Source organism: Capra hircus, chromosome 26 (genome assembly GCF_001704415.2).
Source record: "Capra hircus breed San Clemente chromosome 26, ASM170441v1, whole genome shotgun sequence".
Taxonomy (NCBI): domain Eukaryota; kingdom Metazoa; phylum Chordata; class Mammalia; order Artiodactyla; family Bovidae; genus Capra; species Capra hircus.
Window position 1 is genome coordinate 1161688 of NC_030833.1, and position 17958 is coordinate 1179645.

Consider the following 17958-nt stretch of genomic DNA (forward strand, 5'->3'; position numbering starts at 1 on the left):
TCCGGGAGAGCTGTGAATCTGCCCTGCTGACAGTTGAGTCTCACATCTCGGGCTTCCAGACCCTGAGCTGGGCAGACGAGGCGCCTGGAGCCCCAGCCCCACGCCCAGGACCCAGAGGGGACGCCGGCAGATAGCAGCTCTGACGCCCTGCCTCCCGGAGTTCAGTGACTCACAGGCGGGGAGGACACTCCAGCCAGGACCAGGCTGACTGCAGAGCGGGCTTGGTCCAGCCAAGCAGAAGGCATTTTACTCAAAGACGGGGAGAGCTCTCACAGCGGGGGCGGGAGGAGACGCGAGATGGACGACCACTTGCAAAAAGCATGCTCCGACCAAGGCCGCGCCGGCGCAAACAGACCGGGGACGCCACGCCACGAGCGTGAGGCACAAAGCCGCCCAGCCCCGGACAGGAACGCTGGGGTACGGCGACTTCCGATCCGGCAAGGGCTTCTCGGGCCCAATACCACACGCCCTATTAGAGCTGGCAAACTACAGATTTTTACCTAAGAGCTTCACTTCAAAAAATACTCTCCAAAGAACAAAAAAAAAAAGAGACAATATCTGACCAAGGGGCTACGTCTGAAACACATAAAGGAGTCTTAAAATTCAGTAATAAGAAAACATAGACTGAATTTTTAAAAATGGGCAAATGATTTCAATGGGCAGTTCACTGAAGAAGATACGTGGGAAAACGCCCAACGTCATCAGTCACTGGTGGTGGCGGTTTAGTTGCTCAGTCGTGTCCGACTCTGTGACCCCACGGACTGCAGCCCACCAGGCTCCTCTGTTCACAGGATTCTCCAGGCAAGAACACTGGAGTGAGTTGCCATTTCCTCCTCCAGGAGATCTTCTCGACCCAGGGATCAAACCCACGTCTCCTGCACGGCAGGCAAATTCTTTACTAACGGAGTACCAGGGAAGCCCTCATTAGTCATTAGAGAAACGAAAATCAAATTCAAGCTAATGACCACTTTGCCCTCATCAGTACGAACGCCCCCACCCCCAAAAGACTGACCAAGTCAAGCACTGGAGGAACTGCGGAGCAGCAGGAGCTCACACGGCTCAGCCACCGGAGACCCACGCCCCCAGGGAGCGGGTCCCCGGCAGGGCAAGGGGAGGGCGGGGCTGGCCCTGCAGTGGTGGCCTGGGATTGAAAGCGTCACTGTGAATTTCTGGTTTTATGACAGACACACAGACGGGAGATGGACACACAGACGACAGATGCCGAATGCCAGATAGGAGACAGGGGCCAGAGGACAGACGGCAGACGGCGGGTTACAGACAGGGGGCAGGCAATGGGTGCCAGACGGAGGGTGGGGCGGAGAGACGGCAGACAGACGGCAGGTTACAGACAGGGGGCGGGCAATGGGTGCCAGACGGAGGGTGGGGCGGAGAGACGGCAGACAGACGGCAGGTTACAGACAGGGCACGGGCAATGGGTGCCAGACGGAGGGTGGGGCGGAGAGACGGCAGACAGACGGCAGGTTACAGACAGGGCACGGGCAATGGGTGCCAGACGGAGGGTGGGGCGGAGAGACGGCAGACAGACGGCAGGTTACAGACAGGGGGCGGGCAATGGGTGCCAGACGGAGGGTGGGGCGGAGAGATGGCAGACAGACGGCAGGTTACAGACAGGGGGCGGGCAATGGGTGCCAGACGGAGGGTGGGGCGGAGAGACGGCAGACAGACGGCAGGTTACAGACAGGGGGCGGGCAATGGGTGGCGCACAGTGCACAGATACGCAGATGACAGAAGCAGAAACGCAGAGCGGACCGGCTGCTCCTGCGTTAGCGCGCAGGTGGGCTCCCACACTCTGCCTGAGAGGGCCCAGAAACGCTGCGAGCACACCCAGCCCAGAGGGGCTGGTTCCCCAACACCACTCCCAACAGAGGGAACCAGGCTCCTTGGAGAAGCGGCTGTTTCAGGCTCGGGGCAGGGAAAACACAAGATAAGCCTGAGCATCCTGCAGGGATGGAAAGTAAGAAAGGGCTCGAGACACAGGGGTCTCAAGGGTCACAGGCACCAACCTGATGGAAGCTCAGTCATTTACCCTGCCACGGCCCGAGCAGGAACAGAATTAAAGAGAGTTGATTATAACCCACAGGACAAACTAAACGCTCATGAGTCCATACTGCTGCATGGAATTGGATGAAGAAAGAGATGAGAGGGGGCAGGTCTTCACCAGAGAAAAACTCTGATGAAATAATAGAAGGCACATGGGACTAGCAAGCCGTGAGAACCACCAAGGCAGGAAAGACCCACCGATGTTGGCCAAGTTATCAGGTAAATGTTTAAGGAGGATCAACGTATCTGCTTGGTGTCAAAGTGTCTCTCTCCAACACTATTCATAGTTACACATGACGTCTTTTCAGTGGACAACCTGGGAGAACCTTGATCAGCGTTCCACTTGGAGGGGCATGGTATATGGACGTCACGCACCCTGACGGACATGCTCAGAAGGCGCATCACTTGGGGGCAGTGTCGCCAAGAACACCTAACCTCAGTCCCATCAGAGGAGCACGCCAGACAAGTCACACTGGAGAGCAATCCACAGAATAACCAACCAGCTCCTACCGAAGTGCCAAAGTCGGGGACACTGAGGAAAACTGGGATGGACCAGGGGACGACTCGACATGGGCGGGGGATGCTCCTGAAGCAAAAAAATGCTCGTCTGGACAGAGAGGGTGGGCCCACCGAGCTTGGATAGAGTGCGCTGTGACGACATGAGATGGGGACGTCCGGGGAAGCTGGGTGAAGGTGCAGGAACTTTATACCATCTGTGCAACTTTTCTTTAAGTCTGAAACTATTTTAAAATAGAAGACTTTTAAAAAAGCTGATGGGAGACGGGGGACCCTTGCTTAGTAATCTGGTAACTTGCGTTGCACATACTGTTCCAAATGTGCATGGAACCAGCCCCTCGCAGCGACGTCTCCAGCGCAGAAAGCCCCAAGCCCCTTGTCTGCTCCCTGGCTGAGAGGGGCCCTCGCTGTCTAGGGGGAGTGTGCCAGTGGTCAGGCCGGGAAGGGCGGTAACGACACAGAACATCCTGGATTTAGACGTCAGCGTTCTGCTGACAGCCTCAGACTCACCCTGGAGACTGGCGAGCCAGAAGGTGACGGGGGAACCCCTGCAGGGGTCAACGTTTCCCACGAGCTGCCGTCCGCAGCTGCAGATGCGCAGCCCCCAGCTCTGCACCCACAAAGCGGTCCCCTCCCCCTCGACTGAGAAAATGCACAGCAGCATTTGCGCGGTGTGGCCGCCCCCGGCACCCCGGTGAAGGGAAGCGTGGGCCACGGGACCCTTCTCACTGAATGTCCGCTGCTTCTGCTCAGGGTGAGGATGGCTTGGTGCCAACTGCTTCATACAATATCCTACTTTGGCTGGCGACCCAGACCTCTCCCCCTGGTCTCTGGATGGCGGTGCTGGGTGGAGGGAAAATGTGCTTGCTCGTGGGTCCTTGGGAGTGAGACCCTGGCCCCCACTGCGTGCCACCACCCCACAGCCCCAATTCCATTCCCGCATGGTGATGCCCACCGCCCAGCACCAAGGCCATCCCAACACAAGCATCCTGGGAGCAAGAGTTGTTCAAGTACCGTCTGGGTCTCTCTCCAGATGTCCAAGGGAGCCTCCATCAACACTCAGGTCCTGGATGCTGCCTGGGCCCCAGGGAGGCCGTGCCTGCCCAGCACCCCCATGTCCAACCCTCACCTCGGGCATCTGGTCATCTGTACCCGGCCCTGGCCTCCTCTACAGGTGAGACCTGCCCACAGTTCTGGGGCACCGACTGGCCTTCCAAGCCCTGGCAGGTCCCCCGTGCCCCGCACACGGCAGACAGGCTGCAGAGCTCTGCTGGCTCTCCTGGGGGAGGCTGTTGGGAAGATCCCCAAGGGGCAGAGGCGATCCCGCCACCCGCGGGATCTTCCAGGGACTCTGCACCATCCGTTTTGACACAGCATTGCTGCGGCCGTGTATTCATTGTCCTTCACTGGCTACCGGTGACCTCTGAAGCCAGGCCGTGACAGTGGGCTGTCCTCGTCAAGCACTTGCCTTCACACAACATGGTGCAGCCCACGTACCTCAAGAGACCCTGAGCTCCAGGGACCCCAAGAGCCAGGAATCCTGAGCTCCAGGGACCCCAAGCTCCAGGGACCCCGAGCTCCAGGGACCCTGAGCTCCAGGGATCCCAAGGTCAGGGACCCCGAGCTCCAGGGACCCCAAGCTCCAGGGACCCTGAGGTCCAGGGACCCCAAGGTCAGGGACCCCGAGCTCCAGGGACCCCGAGCTCCAGGGACCTCAAGGTCAGGGACCCTAAGCTCCAGGGACCCCAAGCTCCAGGGACTGGGCCTTGAAGAGGTGTTCGGGTTGGAGGGCCCATGTGTGGACCAGGATGGGGGACCAGCCTCCACTGTAGAACCAGCCTCCCAAGTGGCCTTTCCCAGCCAGAGGCTGTGCCCATGCGTCCCCAGCCGGGCCCAGGCCCCGCACCAGGCTGACTGCACGTGGCTTTGAGAGACGGGCTTCCTTAGAGGAACCGTGTGAAAGAGCCGAGTGTCTTAAGGCCCCTTCTAGGGAGCGGGCGGTGGTCTCTGGCCTCTGCTCTGCCTGACTCCCTTCTCTACTTGGGGGTGAGTCTCGAGGGCCCTGCAGCCTCACTGCCAGAGGTTCAGCTGGCTCTGTGATGGGAAGGGGTGGGGGAGACGGGGCCCCTTATCATTCCTACAGACCCAGAAAACAGAACTGCCCCCCAAGCCGCCCCATGTCACCCAGAAACACGTGGAGAGAAAAGCTCCCCAGGAGCGCCCGCCCATCCAGATCCTGACCCTGCCATGGGGATGACCCGCTGGCCGCCCCGGGGCACCTCCAAGCCCTCGGGTGGGGGAGGTGATGCCCTGGGGACACAGGGAGGCCTGCTGAGCTGGGAGTCATGCCGGAGAGAGGGGCTGTGCCACAAGGAAAGGTTTCGGACTTTCTGGGCCCAGCCAGACGGGGTGGGCCGGGAGGTCGAAGGGCCTGGGGTACAGGGTGGGGCTGAGAGGGCAGGAGGGGCTGGGGGCCCTCTTCTGCTGGGAGCTGAGCTGAGGCTGCCGCTGTGGCTCAGGGACTTGCCCTGTGACTACGCACGGGCCCCTTGGCTGGCCTTGTTGGAGGGTGTCCTGGATCAGGGTAGAGGATACCCACAATACAGGCAGCACCTCTGGGACCACCCCGTGCCCACCGTGCCCTCACCCGCCTGCACAGACACCAGGGCTCCCGCTGCAGGGCCAGCGTCCCAGCAAACTGAACCTTCAGAGGGGGCTGACCTCCCCCCACCCCAGGAGGCAGGATACCGCAGACCCGAAGGTGAGTGGGTGCCCCACAGGGTGGGAGGGAAGGTGTCCCTCCAGGGATGGTGGCTGAGTCTCACCTGCTGCCAGCTGGGCGTCGGGCCCCCTTCTCAACCACAGACCTACAGGCTCTGTGGTCCTCGCCGGGCACTGCCCTTGGAGCAGGAAGGCTGCAGCTCTGGACCGGGTGGCTTCGGCCGCACTAGGCCTGCCTCTGTGGCGTCCGGGTCTGCACCGCCCGAGACAGCCTCTGGCCCCTGCGTCTCCAGTGAGGCCGGGCTCTGTCCAGCCACCCCGCCCTTCTTGTCCCAGCTCCCTCCACCGGCTCCTCGGTCCTCGCTCTGGCCAGTCCTTCGGCGCGGCTCAGGGTGGGGGGCTGGTGGCACCATGGCATCCACAGCTCCATTCCCACTGGCGACAGCGTCTAACACGGCAGGGTGGCCACACGCGTCGGTCGGCAAGCGCCCAGGACCCCAGCAAGCGGGTTGCAGTGCCTTCGCAGCTGGCCCAGGTGACCCGGGGAACCACGCTGGAGATGCTCCATGAGCCGCCCGGGTGCCCTGAACAAAGGTCCCCGTCATGGCAGCAGCCCCGCCGCGGCGTGCTGCGGGCCGCCTGCGTTGTTTCTGGGAGTCCGCCCTCTCCTCCAACTCCTGTTGCGGTCACTGAGGGAACCAGGGGAGGCGGGGGCCGGGGCTCCTGCACGGAAGCGGCCTGTGCACCCGCCAGCAGGGGCCCCGCGTGTCCCCATAACTGGGGCCAGGGGCTGTGTCCCAAGCGAGGACCTGGGGTCCGCAGCCAAGACCAGGCCCCTTCAGAGAAGCCCGGTCGGAGATCGAGTTCTAATTCCGGCTCATCAAAGTGAACAGTCCCCTCGGAGGTGCTCAGAGACCCCCTCTCTCCCTCCTCCTCGACGGCAGGGCGTCTGCAGAGGCCGGCTCCCCCCGAGTCTTCAGGGACGGGCGCCCACCGCTCTCCGGTAAAGCTGGAGGAAAGGGGGGCTGGAGGGAAAGAGACGCGGGACACAGATCAGGGAGGTGGCAGGGTGAGAGGGAAGGGGCTGGAGGGACAAGGGTACGGGAAGGGTGGCTCTGCTCCAGAGGAAAGGCCCTCTGGCAGGAGTGGGGGCGGTGCCCACAGACAGAGACGGGATGACGAGGTCTTGTTTGGGAAGGAGACAGTGGTCAAGCTTTCACATGCACCTTGGGCTGAAAGTTGCAGGGACGATGTCACAGCCTAGGATGACTGCGACTTCCTGAGTGAGCCCAGCTTGTTGGGAAGGTGGGGGTCCTGGCCGAATCTCTAGTGTCACCCCAGATCGAACTCGATACACAAAGGACAAAAGTCACCAACCCCCCAGTGCTGCCTCCTGCCGAGCTGCCCGGAGCAGAGAACAGGGAGCGTGTGCACACATCTCTCCCCCAGGAGGTCCCCAGGGGATCCTCTCCAGGAAGGCAAGCACCCCTTCCCCTCTGATGACGGCAGACCCTCCCCTCTAGGACCCATGTGAGCCCGGGGTGTCGCCTCCAGGGAGCCCCCCTGCTTACAGAAAGTGGGGGCTCTGCTGGTCCCCGGGACGTGGACAAGAGATACTCACCACGCCAGAGTGCCCAGGCGAGCTATGACCACAGAATGAAAGCTAAGGAGAAAAATAAGAACAAAAATAGGAACTGAAAAGCAAAGGGGAGGGCGGAGACACGGAAGGAAAGAAAGAAAAGAGAGTTTGTAGAGTTTCTGGCAAGAGCGAGCGCGTGACCGCAGACAAGGCGACGCGGCACAGCCGGCCGGGGCTCGGGAGCGGGTCCTGGCGCACTGTGTCCAGCGGGTCAAGGGCTGAGCTGCGAGGGGCTGTGAGGACACCTGGGTCGGAAGTGACCATGCTGTCTGTCCCCGGGGACCGTGCTGTGGGGCCCCACGCCGTCCAGAGGGCGGGCTGGAGGCGACAGTCAGGAGGGAGCCTCTGCTGGTCACCTTGCCTCTGGGTTGGGGGATGGGGACCGGCCCGTCTGGCCCTGTCGCCGGGCTGATGCTGAGGATGCTAACCGGCTATAGCGATGATGGGAGTCTTACGGGTGGAAAGATGGGCCAAGTGCCAGGCAAACACCAGCACTCCGGGCCAATATTTTGGTCTCAGTCCCATTATCAGTGATAAACCACAGCCAACATTCTGAATAGATTTCACACTCAGAAACCCTCCTTTTGGGTTGGGGGAGGGGCCTGGCTACTTTAGACGCAAGAGAAAATCTGGCCGCAGTACAGCTGCTTGGAAAAGCGGAGCCCCTTCAGCTAGATTATGAGTAAACACTCAATTTAAAAAATTCGAGCATTTAATGCAAACAAATGCTCTCACTTTAAGATGGAAAAGGAGGCAGAGACAGCACCACCCTGAGGCTGTGCCCTCCCCGCCAGCGCCCCCCCCCCCCCCAGCGCCTCGAGCCTGGTGTCTGTCTGCCCCCACCCAGGGGGCAGGCGTGGCTTTGCTCCCAGGCTCCTCTCAGCCTGGCAAGTCGTGCCCCGCCCCTAGGGCTCCAGCGGCCTGTCGCGGGCTCCGGATTTGCAAGTTACCACCAAGACTGTTCGGCAGATGGCGGTAGAGTGCCCATGGAAGGGGCCGTTTTTTGTCCTCAGGAGGGTGGGCAGGGCAGACAGGGACCAGCTCCAGGGGCTGCCGGGCGGAGGGGCCCTCGGTCCTTGCGCTAGTCGCTCAGTCGCGTCCGACTCTCTGCGACCCCCTGGAATGTAGCCCGCCAGGCTCCTCGGCACGGGGTTTCCCAGGCCAGAATATGGAGTGGGTTGCCATTTCCTTCTCCAGGGGATCTCCCCAACCCAGGGATTGAACCCACTTCTCCTGCATTGCAGGCAGGTTCTCTATTGCTGAGCCACCAGGAAAGCCCACCAGAAGCCACTGAAACATCCTAAATCACAGAAAACAAAATTTAAATTAAAAATAAAATAAAACATCTAACTGTCCGAGAGCTCAGGGAACCCCACAGGAAGAGCCAGGATTGTCCCCACGGGCGCTCCATCCACCTTGTTGGGACTCACACAGCCAGGGGTTGGGGGAAGAGCTGGACGGTTCTCCCTGACCTCGAGTTACATGGCCCCAAACCAGCTGTACCCCAGCACCCAGAGCTTCCCAGCTCAGGAACCACAGTAAAGGGCTGTCACGAAAGGGCCCCAGTCACTGGTCCACAGGTACCCCCGAGGCTGGGACACTGAGGCCGTGAGAGGCATGGTCCTGGAAGTGGCATGGCTGGGTCATTGAGGCCAGGGTGTTCCCAGACCCCGCACTCCAGCCCCTGGTTCGGAGCCTCTTTCTGCCCAGCAACACCCCAGCCTCAGACCAGTGCTGCGGGGCACCAGGAGTTACCGCCCTCCTCTGTGAGTCGGCCCCGAAGTTCACGCTGACTTTACTTACCTTTTCCTCCAGTTCCTTTATTTGCCTCTTCTGGGCTTCTATTCTTTCTTCTAATTCTTTAATTCTCTGCAATGTTCAAAGGAGGAAAATCCTTAAGAATCAGAATATTTGGGAAACCAAGTGGGAAAAGATCTTTCAGGATTTTCACCGATGCACTTGGTGGGCAAATCCCACAGAGCAGCTGTCACAGCGTCTGGGTGGGGCCTTGGGCTGCCTTCCCCACCAACTTCTGGGGCCTTGGCTGAAACATGCCTGCCTCAGTTTCTCTGACACAGCTTCTCCGAGTCTGCTCTTTGCTCCAACAAAAGAGCGGGCACCCCCCCTCCCCAGCCTCGGCCATACTCCCACCTCCGGCAGCTTCAGATCACAAGTCACTGTGCTAGAGCCCAAGCAAACGGTAAGGGCCTGGTTCATGGTCCTTCCCAGACGTCGCCGCAGCAGCACAAGGATCGGCCTGAAGGGTCGTGGAGCCAGTCGGGGGAGGACTTTGCTGGCAGGGCTGACCGCACAGCTGGAAAGCCTAGTCTTCATTGTGGTGCACAGAGTCGGTCAGATGGACGCGTGTGTCCACGCCCGACCTGGATGCCTGGCCCGGACCCTGGATGAACCTGGGCTCTGACACTGCCCGTCTGAAGGGAGTGAGGGGTCCTCACACTGACCACCTCAGATGTGACAGCAAGGGTGCTGGTAGCCAACAGTCCTCTGGTGAGACGTCATCCCTGACACTCACGGGACACCTGGGTTCACTAGGTTATCTGAACACGGAACACAGCCACGCGGCTCCTTCCAGGCCACACTGCCCGCTCGGGGGACTGGAGGCAAGTCTCACACACCAAGGCTGCTGGTCTGGTGTGTCCCTCATCCCACCTTAGAAATGGACTGGCCAGACTGGCCCAAGGCCACGTGCCTGAAGGTCAGGAGAACGTCCCCAAGTCCCAGGCCCAGGAACTGCTCGCTGTCCCCCAGACAACACCTTCTTCAGATCTTACCACTGAGGGAGGAGTCAGGGAAGAGACTGGTATCAGGGGCCCCAGAAGGGGGATGTACCACCCAGAGGCCTGGGCAGGACGGCCCAACAGGCTCGTCTGGAACAGGCAGTCTGGGAGGGCCCCCCGTGGCCAAGGCTAGTGAAGAGGATGGCCACTGTGCGTGCGGTCATTACAAGGGCACCTGGGAGGGCCCAGCCAGTGGAAGGCCCTGGCCAGGCAGATATGGTCCTTGGAGGCCTGGCCATCAGGAGGCGAGGCCGCAAGAAGGACTGCCCCAGCCGGTCACCCCTGGCCCTGCGATGCCCCGCCCCTCCCGTAGGCCCCACCCCGCGGTGCCCCGCCCCTCACGTAGGCCCCGCCCCGCGGCACCACGCCCCTCTCGTAGGCCCCACCCCCGCGGCACCACGCCTCTCCCGCACCTGCTGCGCCAGTTGCAAAAGCTCCATGCGCTCCCGCAGGATCTGGGCGTCCCGCTCCCGGAGCTCGCTCATGACCTGGCGCTTCCACTGCTCCACCGCCACCCCGAGCTTCTCGCGCTCCTCCTCGGATAGCAGCTCAGCCACTTTGGCCCCGGCCTCCTGCTGCAGGGCATCGTACAGCATGGCTTCCAGCTCCAGGATGCGCTGGGGGCGGGAGGGGACATGTCAGGCCTCGCCTTCTTCCCGGGGGCTGCCTGGGGCCGAGGCACCCCGCCTGGGAGCCAGGGCACCTCCGGACCAGCCCAAAGAGGGGACTGCTGCCTCCTGGCCCAGTTAAATGATGTTCTGGAGGGTGGAGCCAGTCCAGGAGGACTTATGTCAAGAGCATCCCTTCATGCGATGTTTAAGGCGCAATGAAACATTAGGGATGTTGGGATCAGCAGAATTCAAAGGTGGAGTAGGAGGTCGGCCAAACGGGCGGTGGTCTGGGCAGGCGTCCCTTGAGGAAAGACAACAAAGGCTTCTTCCTTTGCTCACAACTTCGCCAAACCCTGGGCTTCTGAGTCGCTAAAAAGGAGGAAGGGTTTGTCTGCAGTAACACAGAGGGGCCAGGCTGCCGGACCTGTGGCCCCACTGCCGCCTGTGCGGGTGACTCGTGCCCCCAAAGCGGCGTCAAGTCCTAAGCCCTGGAATCTGTGGACATGGGTCATTTGGAAACAGGGTCTCAGCAGATGTCAGCCAGTGCACCTGAGGCCAGACTGGGTTAGGGGCCTCCATCCACTGACTCACGACCTTAGAAGAAGAGGGGACTGGTGACAGTCATGGCAGGTGAGGGGAGCCAAGTGACAGCACAGGCAGAGGCTGGGGCGGCGCGGGCACAGGCCCAGAGCACCCGAGGCCCCGGGAGCTGGAGCGGGCACAGGCCCGGAGCACCCGAGGCCCCGGGAGCTGGAGCGGGCACAGGCCCGGAGCACCCGAGGCCCCGGGAGCTGGAGCGGGCACAGGCCTGGAGCACCCGAGGCCCCGGGAGCTGGAGCGGGCACAGGCCCGGAGCACCCGAGGCCCCGGGAGCTGGAGCGGGCACAGGCCCGGAGCACCTGAGGCCCCGGGAGCTGGAGCGGGCACCCGAGGCCCCGGGAGCTGGAGCGGGCACCCGAGGCCCCGGGAGCTGGAGTGGGCAGGCGGGCCTCCCGAGTCCTCTGACGGAGCGTGGCCCGGCCAGCACCTTGGGGTCAGGCTTCAGGCCTTCAGACTATGGTGCACACACCTGCCCCCCGTCTCCTCCCTTCTCTTCTGTCTGTCTCCCTCCCTGCTGCTTGCACACATGGCCTCACCTTCACTTCAAGCCCCCAGGTGCCCAGCCTCTGCCCATCTCACAGCTTCCTCTCCTCTGTCCATGGTGCACCTACTGACGCCCCGCCCACAGTGCCTGGGTGGGCCACGCTGGCCTAGGCTTCATTGCACGAAGCCCTCCAGCCCCCACTTCCAGGCAGCAGGCACGTTCGTCAGCCCTGGCTCATGGTGAGGATGCTGAGGCGGGCCGCAGAGACCCCTGGGTGGACCACCTGCACAGGGCCTGCTGAGGGAGAGACACTGGGGGTTCCAGCCCCAGCCCTCGCACCCCCAGGGGCTCCATCACAGAGAACCTGAAATGCTGCCCGTCCCCGGTTCAGTCACTCGGTCATGTCCGCCTCTTTGCGACTCCACGGCCTGCAGCACACCAGGCTTCCCTTCCTTCACCATCTCCCAGAGCTTGCTTGCTCAAACTCCTGTAGTACCACCCCTGAGCTGTCCCCAGAAGCCAAAACACAGACCTCGTTATAAATGACCGAGGACTCGGCAGTTCGATCTGGAGCACTTTCAAAGCTTGTTCCTCAGGAAATCTCATAGATACAATCTTGAAACAGCCAAATTCTTCCCATCAAAAATGTACCCTCCTGAGAAACAGAATATTTCCTGTCCTATCAGTAAATAAGGATGTCATAGTCAGCAGTGACTGCAGTCCTCCAGTGTGAGCCAGTGAGCCCTGAGGGAACTCGGGGAGGAAAGAACGCCTGCCATCCAGCAGCCGTCAGCCTGCAGCCGCTCCCCACGGTGAACCCGAAGGAAGCTCAGGAAGTGAAAAGCACAGGACAGCGGCCCGGGACAGCTGAGGTGCTCATGAAAGGAGTGGCTGCAGTGAGCCCAGACTCTTGCGTCTTCCCAGACACAGAAGGGCACTACACTCCTTGACTTAGATTATCTTGTTTTCTTAATGCACAATAACCTTCTGATGTTCAGACTACCTGCTCTTTGTTGCAAAACTGAATCTGCTTGCGATGTGGGAGACCTGGGTTTGATCCCCGCGTTGGGAAGATCCCCTGGCGAAGGGAGAGGCTACCCACTGCAGTGTTCTGGCCTAGAGAATTCCATGGACTGTATAGTCCATGTGATCACAAAGAGTCGGTCACTCGCCTCCTCTGAGCTGTTCTCTCAGAGTCACTTGAGATGCTGCCTCCTGGGCTTAAGTCCTAAAAATTTCCACTGAATAAAACGTAACTGTTAACTTCTAGGCTGTGACTATTTTTCAGGTCAACATTCCTCACAAATGCATGTTTCCTCTTCAGGCAAAGTGACTACTGGGCGTGCTTTTGGCTGAGTAGACGTTTTAGGAAATGGAGGGAAAGAAGCCTTTGTTCATGTTATTGTTCTTGACAGGCGCAAAATCAACTGTCCCCAGTCAGCTATCACGGCCAGCTCACGCCACACATCAGCTGCCACTTCTTAGAGCTTAGTGCGTTTAAGATAAGCTACGGCTTGCAAATAAAGGCAGCTGAGTGTGGGGCTTAGCACGCACATCACAGTGACTTCACCCCAAGCCTGCGGGCAGAGATGGTCTGACCTTGCTCGTGTGATGCAGCTGCTTCAGCCATGGCCACCCAGATGCCCAGAAGCAGGCTCTGTGCCCAGGGCCTGCCCCAGGGTGAGGACCGCCCCTCCCCCTGAAATCCCAGGTGTGGCTCCAGTGCTCAGAGCAGGGAGGGTGTGGAAGCTGGCAGGGCCCCCTGCCAAGGCATCCCAAGGTGGGTAGGTGCCCCCTCCTGCACGGGGTTCCGTGAGCGGCAGATAAAATGGCTAATTGTCCAGCAGGAAGTGCAGGCTTAACTCTGGCATCAAGGAAACCAGGGTTGGGGACTTCCCTGGTGGTCCAGAGGTTAAGCATCCGCCTTCCAATTCAGAGGATGCAGGTTCGATCCCTGGCCGGGGAACTAAGATCCCACATGTTGTGGGGTGACGAGGGAAGCTTTCCAGCAGCAACACAGGGAGCCCGGGTGCCGTAGGAGGACCCAGTGGGGCCACAAGAGAAAAGAAAGAGAAAGCCAGGGGGCGGCACGGTGTGCAGCCCACCTGCCAACACTGGGGAGGGGGGCCCGGACAGCGGCACCTGGGGCGCAGCCCGACAGTCACCCCACGAGGGGGCCAGCGTCTCTGCAGCCCCACGGCGCCCCTCGGGGCTGTGTGCCGGAGCCCCCACCCACCGCCCCAGGGTGACGCTGTCTGCTCCTCCAGCCACCTCGTGGGCCACGGGACAGCACCCCGCTCACAGCGTACTCTGCAGGCAGGGGACAGAGGCCCACGCTGCCTGCGAGGGCCGCCCTGCCCGTGACACTGGCCTACAGGTGTGGCTCGCTGCTGCAGAGGAAGCGTGGGCCCCGCTCCTGCAGGAAGCACCTCTGTGGAGCCCAGTTTGAGGGGCTAAGCGTGACACTGATTCGGGGGCCACCTTGAAACAGAGAGGCTGCCTGAGGCGCAAATGAGGCTTCTTTCCCCGTCCCCCAGCTCACTTCAGTGAGGACTCACTGACAGCGACGGAGACAAGTGGGCTCTCGGGGTCGACCCCACACGGGGCCTCCCTTCAGGTTTGTCTGGGGACAGGTCTCCTGCAGAGCAGGCAGGTGCGCCAAGGGCAGGTGAGCAGCTCGTGATGCCGGCGGACAGGGAGAGATGATGGACAGACACTTGGCCATGTTCCTTTCATTCACAAATGCATCGTTTCAATAAATCCTGTTTTCTCAGCTCAGTTCAAATACCCACTTGACCTCTGCTCATTTGCCTGCACTCCTGGGGCCAAGGGTGGCCAAAGGGGCAGTAAGGCGTCCTCGGAACTCGCTGGGCGAGGGGTCTCCGGCAGGAGAAATTCAGAGAGTGAGCTGGTCACACGGGGCGCAGGCCCTTCCCAGGCAGGCCTGGGTCCACATGGCCCCTGAGGCACCACGCGGGCTGTGGGACACCGTCCCCTTTTCTGCCCAAACCCCGTGCGGCTCTCACCTTGTGAGCCTGGTCCAAGCACTGCTTCCGGTAGTCGAGCTCCTCGTCCAGGTAGCCCTTCTGCTTACTGAACAGCTCCTGGAACACAAGGGGACCCGCGTCTGGGCCTCGCGTGTGGGACGTGGTGGCGCTGGGCTGCGGGGCCGGGTGTGCACCCACCTTCTCGCTCTCTAGGTCCACCATCTTCCGCTGCAGGGCCGACTCCGTCTCCTCGATCTGCTGGAGCCACTGGGCACAGACAGAAGGTCCCGGCGGCCGTGAGCCCCGCGTCACCCCTCGGTCAGCAGAGCCCGCCTCCCCAGCCCCAGGGAGATGGCCTGGGGCCGCGGCCCGTCCTTCCTGCTCTTCCTTGGGGAGGGAGGGCTCAGCCCCAGCGGGAGTCAGAGCTGGGCGGGCGTCATGGGCTCATGTGCCCACCGTGCAGGCCAGGCCCGGGCCCCACCTCTCAGCCCCGCCTGGCGTCCAGGGAGCCTGCCCTCACACACCCCCAGGAGAGGAGCGGTGTCAGGAGGCCTGTGCTCCCAGGAGCTGGCCTCTGAACTCCTACCTAGGGGCACAGCCCTCCACGCCCTGCTGGAGGCCTGTGGGACGGGGCGCTCGCTGCAGGCCTACCAGCGGGTTCTGGCTACAGGTGGGACGGGGGTGGGGGGGAACTAGCGGCAGGTGGGTGGTCCTGGGAGCAGAGAAGCGGAGGGCGGGGGGCCCAGGTGGGCGGCCCCCAGAGGAGGGTCGCGGCAGGGCAAACGGAGGCAGACCAGGCAATGGCACGTGGCTGCCCAGCCGCGTGGGTTTGGGCAGAAACGGGGAAGGTGTCCCACGGCCCGCGTGGTGCCTCAGGGGCCACGTGGACTCAGGCCTGCCTGGGAAGGGCCTGCACCTGGTGTGACCGGCTCACTCTCTGAATTTCTCTAACAGACCCACCGTGACTCCAGCCTCTGGGGAAATCGGGGCAGAGCTGGCCTTGAGGAGACATGCCTGGTGGGTGTTGTCTGACTCATGTGTGTGCCAGGCCTCCCAAGCAGCCAGGCTTAGTGGACCCCGGCCCCTGCCAGCTTCCATCCCACCCCCTTGGGTCCCCCCCTTTCCCAGGAAGAGCATTTCCTCTGAACTGAGCCAGAAGGGACCCGGCCCTCCCCCAAGCGCGTCCACTGTTACCTTCTCGGCTAAGGTCAGGACTGTCCTGGCTTGGATGACGACCACTTGCTCCTCATTGGTCAGATTCTGCATTCAAGAGTGGAATTCTCATATGGTCAGGGGAGTGCCTTCTGGGGTGGGGTGGGTGACAAGGCTGGGTGGGGTGGGTGATGGGCGCTCAGTGGGGGTTGAGTGACTGGCACTGGGTGGGTGGGGGGATGGGTGATGGGCGCTGGGTGGGCAGGTGGGTGGTGGGTGATAGGTGCTGGGTGGGTGGGTGACGGGTGCTGGGTGGGGGTGGGTGATGGGCACTCAGTGGGGGGGTGAGTGACTGGCACTGGGTGGGTGGGGAGGTGGGTGATGGATGCTGGGTGGGTGGGTGGGTGGCAGGTGATCGGTGCTGGGTGGGCAGGTGGGTGGTGGGTGATAGGTGCTGGGTGGGGGTGGGTGATGGGCAATCAGTGGGGGGGTGAGTGACTGGCACTGGGTGGATGCGGGGGTGGGTGATGAACGCTGGGTGGGTGATGAACGCTGGGTGGGCGGGTGGGTGGTGGTGATGGGCGCTGGGTGGGCGGGCGGGTGGGTGGTGGTGATGGGCGCTGGGTGGGCGGGCGGGTGGGTGGTGGTGATGGGCGCTGGGTGGGCGGGCGGGTGGGTGGTGGTGATGGGCGCTGGGAGGGCGGGTGGGTGGTGGTGATGGGCGCTGGGCGGGCAGGTGGGTGGTGGTGATGGGCGCTGGGAGGGCGGGTGGGTGGGTGGTGGTGATGGGCGCTGGGTGGGCGGGCGGGTGGGTGGTGGTGATGGGCGCTGGGCGGGCGGGTGGGTGGTGGTGATGGGCGCTGGGCGGCGGGCGGGTGGTGGTGATGGGCGCTGGGCGGGCGGGCGGGTGGTGGTGATGGGCGCTGGCGGGCGGGCGGGTGGTGGTGATGGGCGCTGGGCGGGCGGGCGGGTGGTGGTGATGGGCGCTGGGAGGGCGGGTGGGTGGGTGGTGGTGATGGGCGCTGGGTGGGTGGTCGTGATGGGCGCTGGGAGGGCGGTGGGTGGTGGTGATGGGTGCTGGGTGGGTGGTGGTGATGGGTGCTGGGTGGGTGGTGGTGATGGGCGCTGGAGGGCGGGTGGGTGGTGGTGATGGGTGCTGGGTGGGTGGTGGTGATGGGCGCTGGGAGGGCGGGTGGGTGGTGGTGATGGGCGCTGGGAGGGTGGTGGTGATGGGTGCTGGGTGGGTGGTGGTGATGGGTGCTGGGTGGGTGGTGGTGATGGGAGCTGGGTGGGTGGTGGTGATGGGTGCTAGGTGGGTGGTGGTGATGGGTGCTGGGAGGGTGGTGGTGATGGGCGCTGGGAGGGTGGGTGATGGGTGTTCGGTGGGCATGGGGAAGATGGGGTCACAGCTAAAGGTCACTGTCACTAACAGGCCCTTCCGGGAGGCTCTAACCCCCTTCGCTCTCGGCCTTGCTGACTCCCACTGAGCCTCCGGCTTGCTCCTCTGGCCCTCTCACTGCAGGCGACCATGCCTAAGTGGGCAGGGAGCAGGATGGGATGGTGGGTGGCGGAAAGAGCAGCCAGGCTTCCGCACTCTGTCCGGATTCTTACTGAAAGCCAGCTCTCCTCACGTGCGGCCTGAATTATTAAAGCACCGCTTACAAATGTGAAGCAAAGATCAAACATCCCTGCTGCTTCGCCTTCTCCCTGCGTGTTTTATTCATGCCTCATCCCAGTGGGCCCACCCGGGTGGTCCTTCTGGGAGGGTGACCCCGGCCTTGGGGCCGGCAGGCTTCCTCAGAGGATGTCCCATCTGCATGAGCACCAGGGGCTGGAGGGGGTGAGCCGGGCTGTCCCCACTGCTGGGCCCAGCTGGGGGCTGCCGGGGGGTGGCGGAGAGCAGAGACAAGGGGCAAGGAGTCTGCTGGGATTGCTGAGTTGAGCGATCCCTGGCTCCTTCGGGAGCTGCTGGGGTTGCTGGCACACGGAACTGGCAGTGCGTCCTCTGTCCCTGCCTCTGAGGCCACACGATGACTCCAGGGCACGTGACCCTGGCGCTCCTGGGAGGGCAGCTGCGGGACTGGGGACTGGGCAGGCCTGGGCTCGTCCTCGCTGGCCAACACGGCAGCTCTGTGCCCCTGGGTGGTGCCCTGTGGGGCCTCAGTCTCTTCAGCTGTGAACTGAAAGGCTCCCTGGAGCCCCTGGTGGGGCTGGTACTCAGGCTGAGCCTGGAGCACATGGTGAGGATGGCCATCCTGCTGTGGCCTGCTGCCTCCACTGCCCACAGCCGAGGTGGAGCGGGGAGTCCCAACCCGGGGTCAGGGGCACAGCAGGTATGGCCAGGAGGGCCTCCCTGTGGAAGCCGCCCTACCCTCCCACCTAAAGGGCA

At 62.4% G+C, this 17958-nt stretch overlaps 1 protein-coding gene across 6 annotated transcripts in view; it reads right to left on the reverse strand.

Moving 5' to 3' along the window:
• The window catches only part of JAKMIP3 (Janus kinase and microtubule interacting protein 3), a 56647-nt gene continuing 43899 nt past the window's right edge, over positions 5211–17958 (reverse strand). For 3 of the 6 annotated variants that reach the window (XM_018041640.1, XM_018041636.1, XM_018041635.1), the window contains 5 exons: positions 15612–15677; positions 14616–14684; positions 14457–14534; positions 10149–10352; positions 8230–8806 (listed from right to left, as the gene is read on the reverse strand). In XM_018041640.1, the coding sequence (XP_017897129.1) occupies positions 8504–8806; positions 10149–10352; positions 14457–14534; positions 14616–14684; positions 15612–15677 (720 nt within the window). In that variant the 3' untranslated portion in view covers positions 8230–8503. Of the gene's footprint in view, positions 6324–6919; positions 6993–8229; positions 8807–10148; positions 10353–14456; positions 14535–14615; positions 14685–15611; positions 15678–17958 lie in introns of those variants that run through there. The other 3 variants (XM_018041639.1, XM_018041638.1, XM_018041637.1) reach the window with 2 other exon arrangements.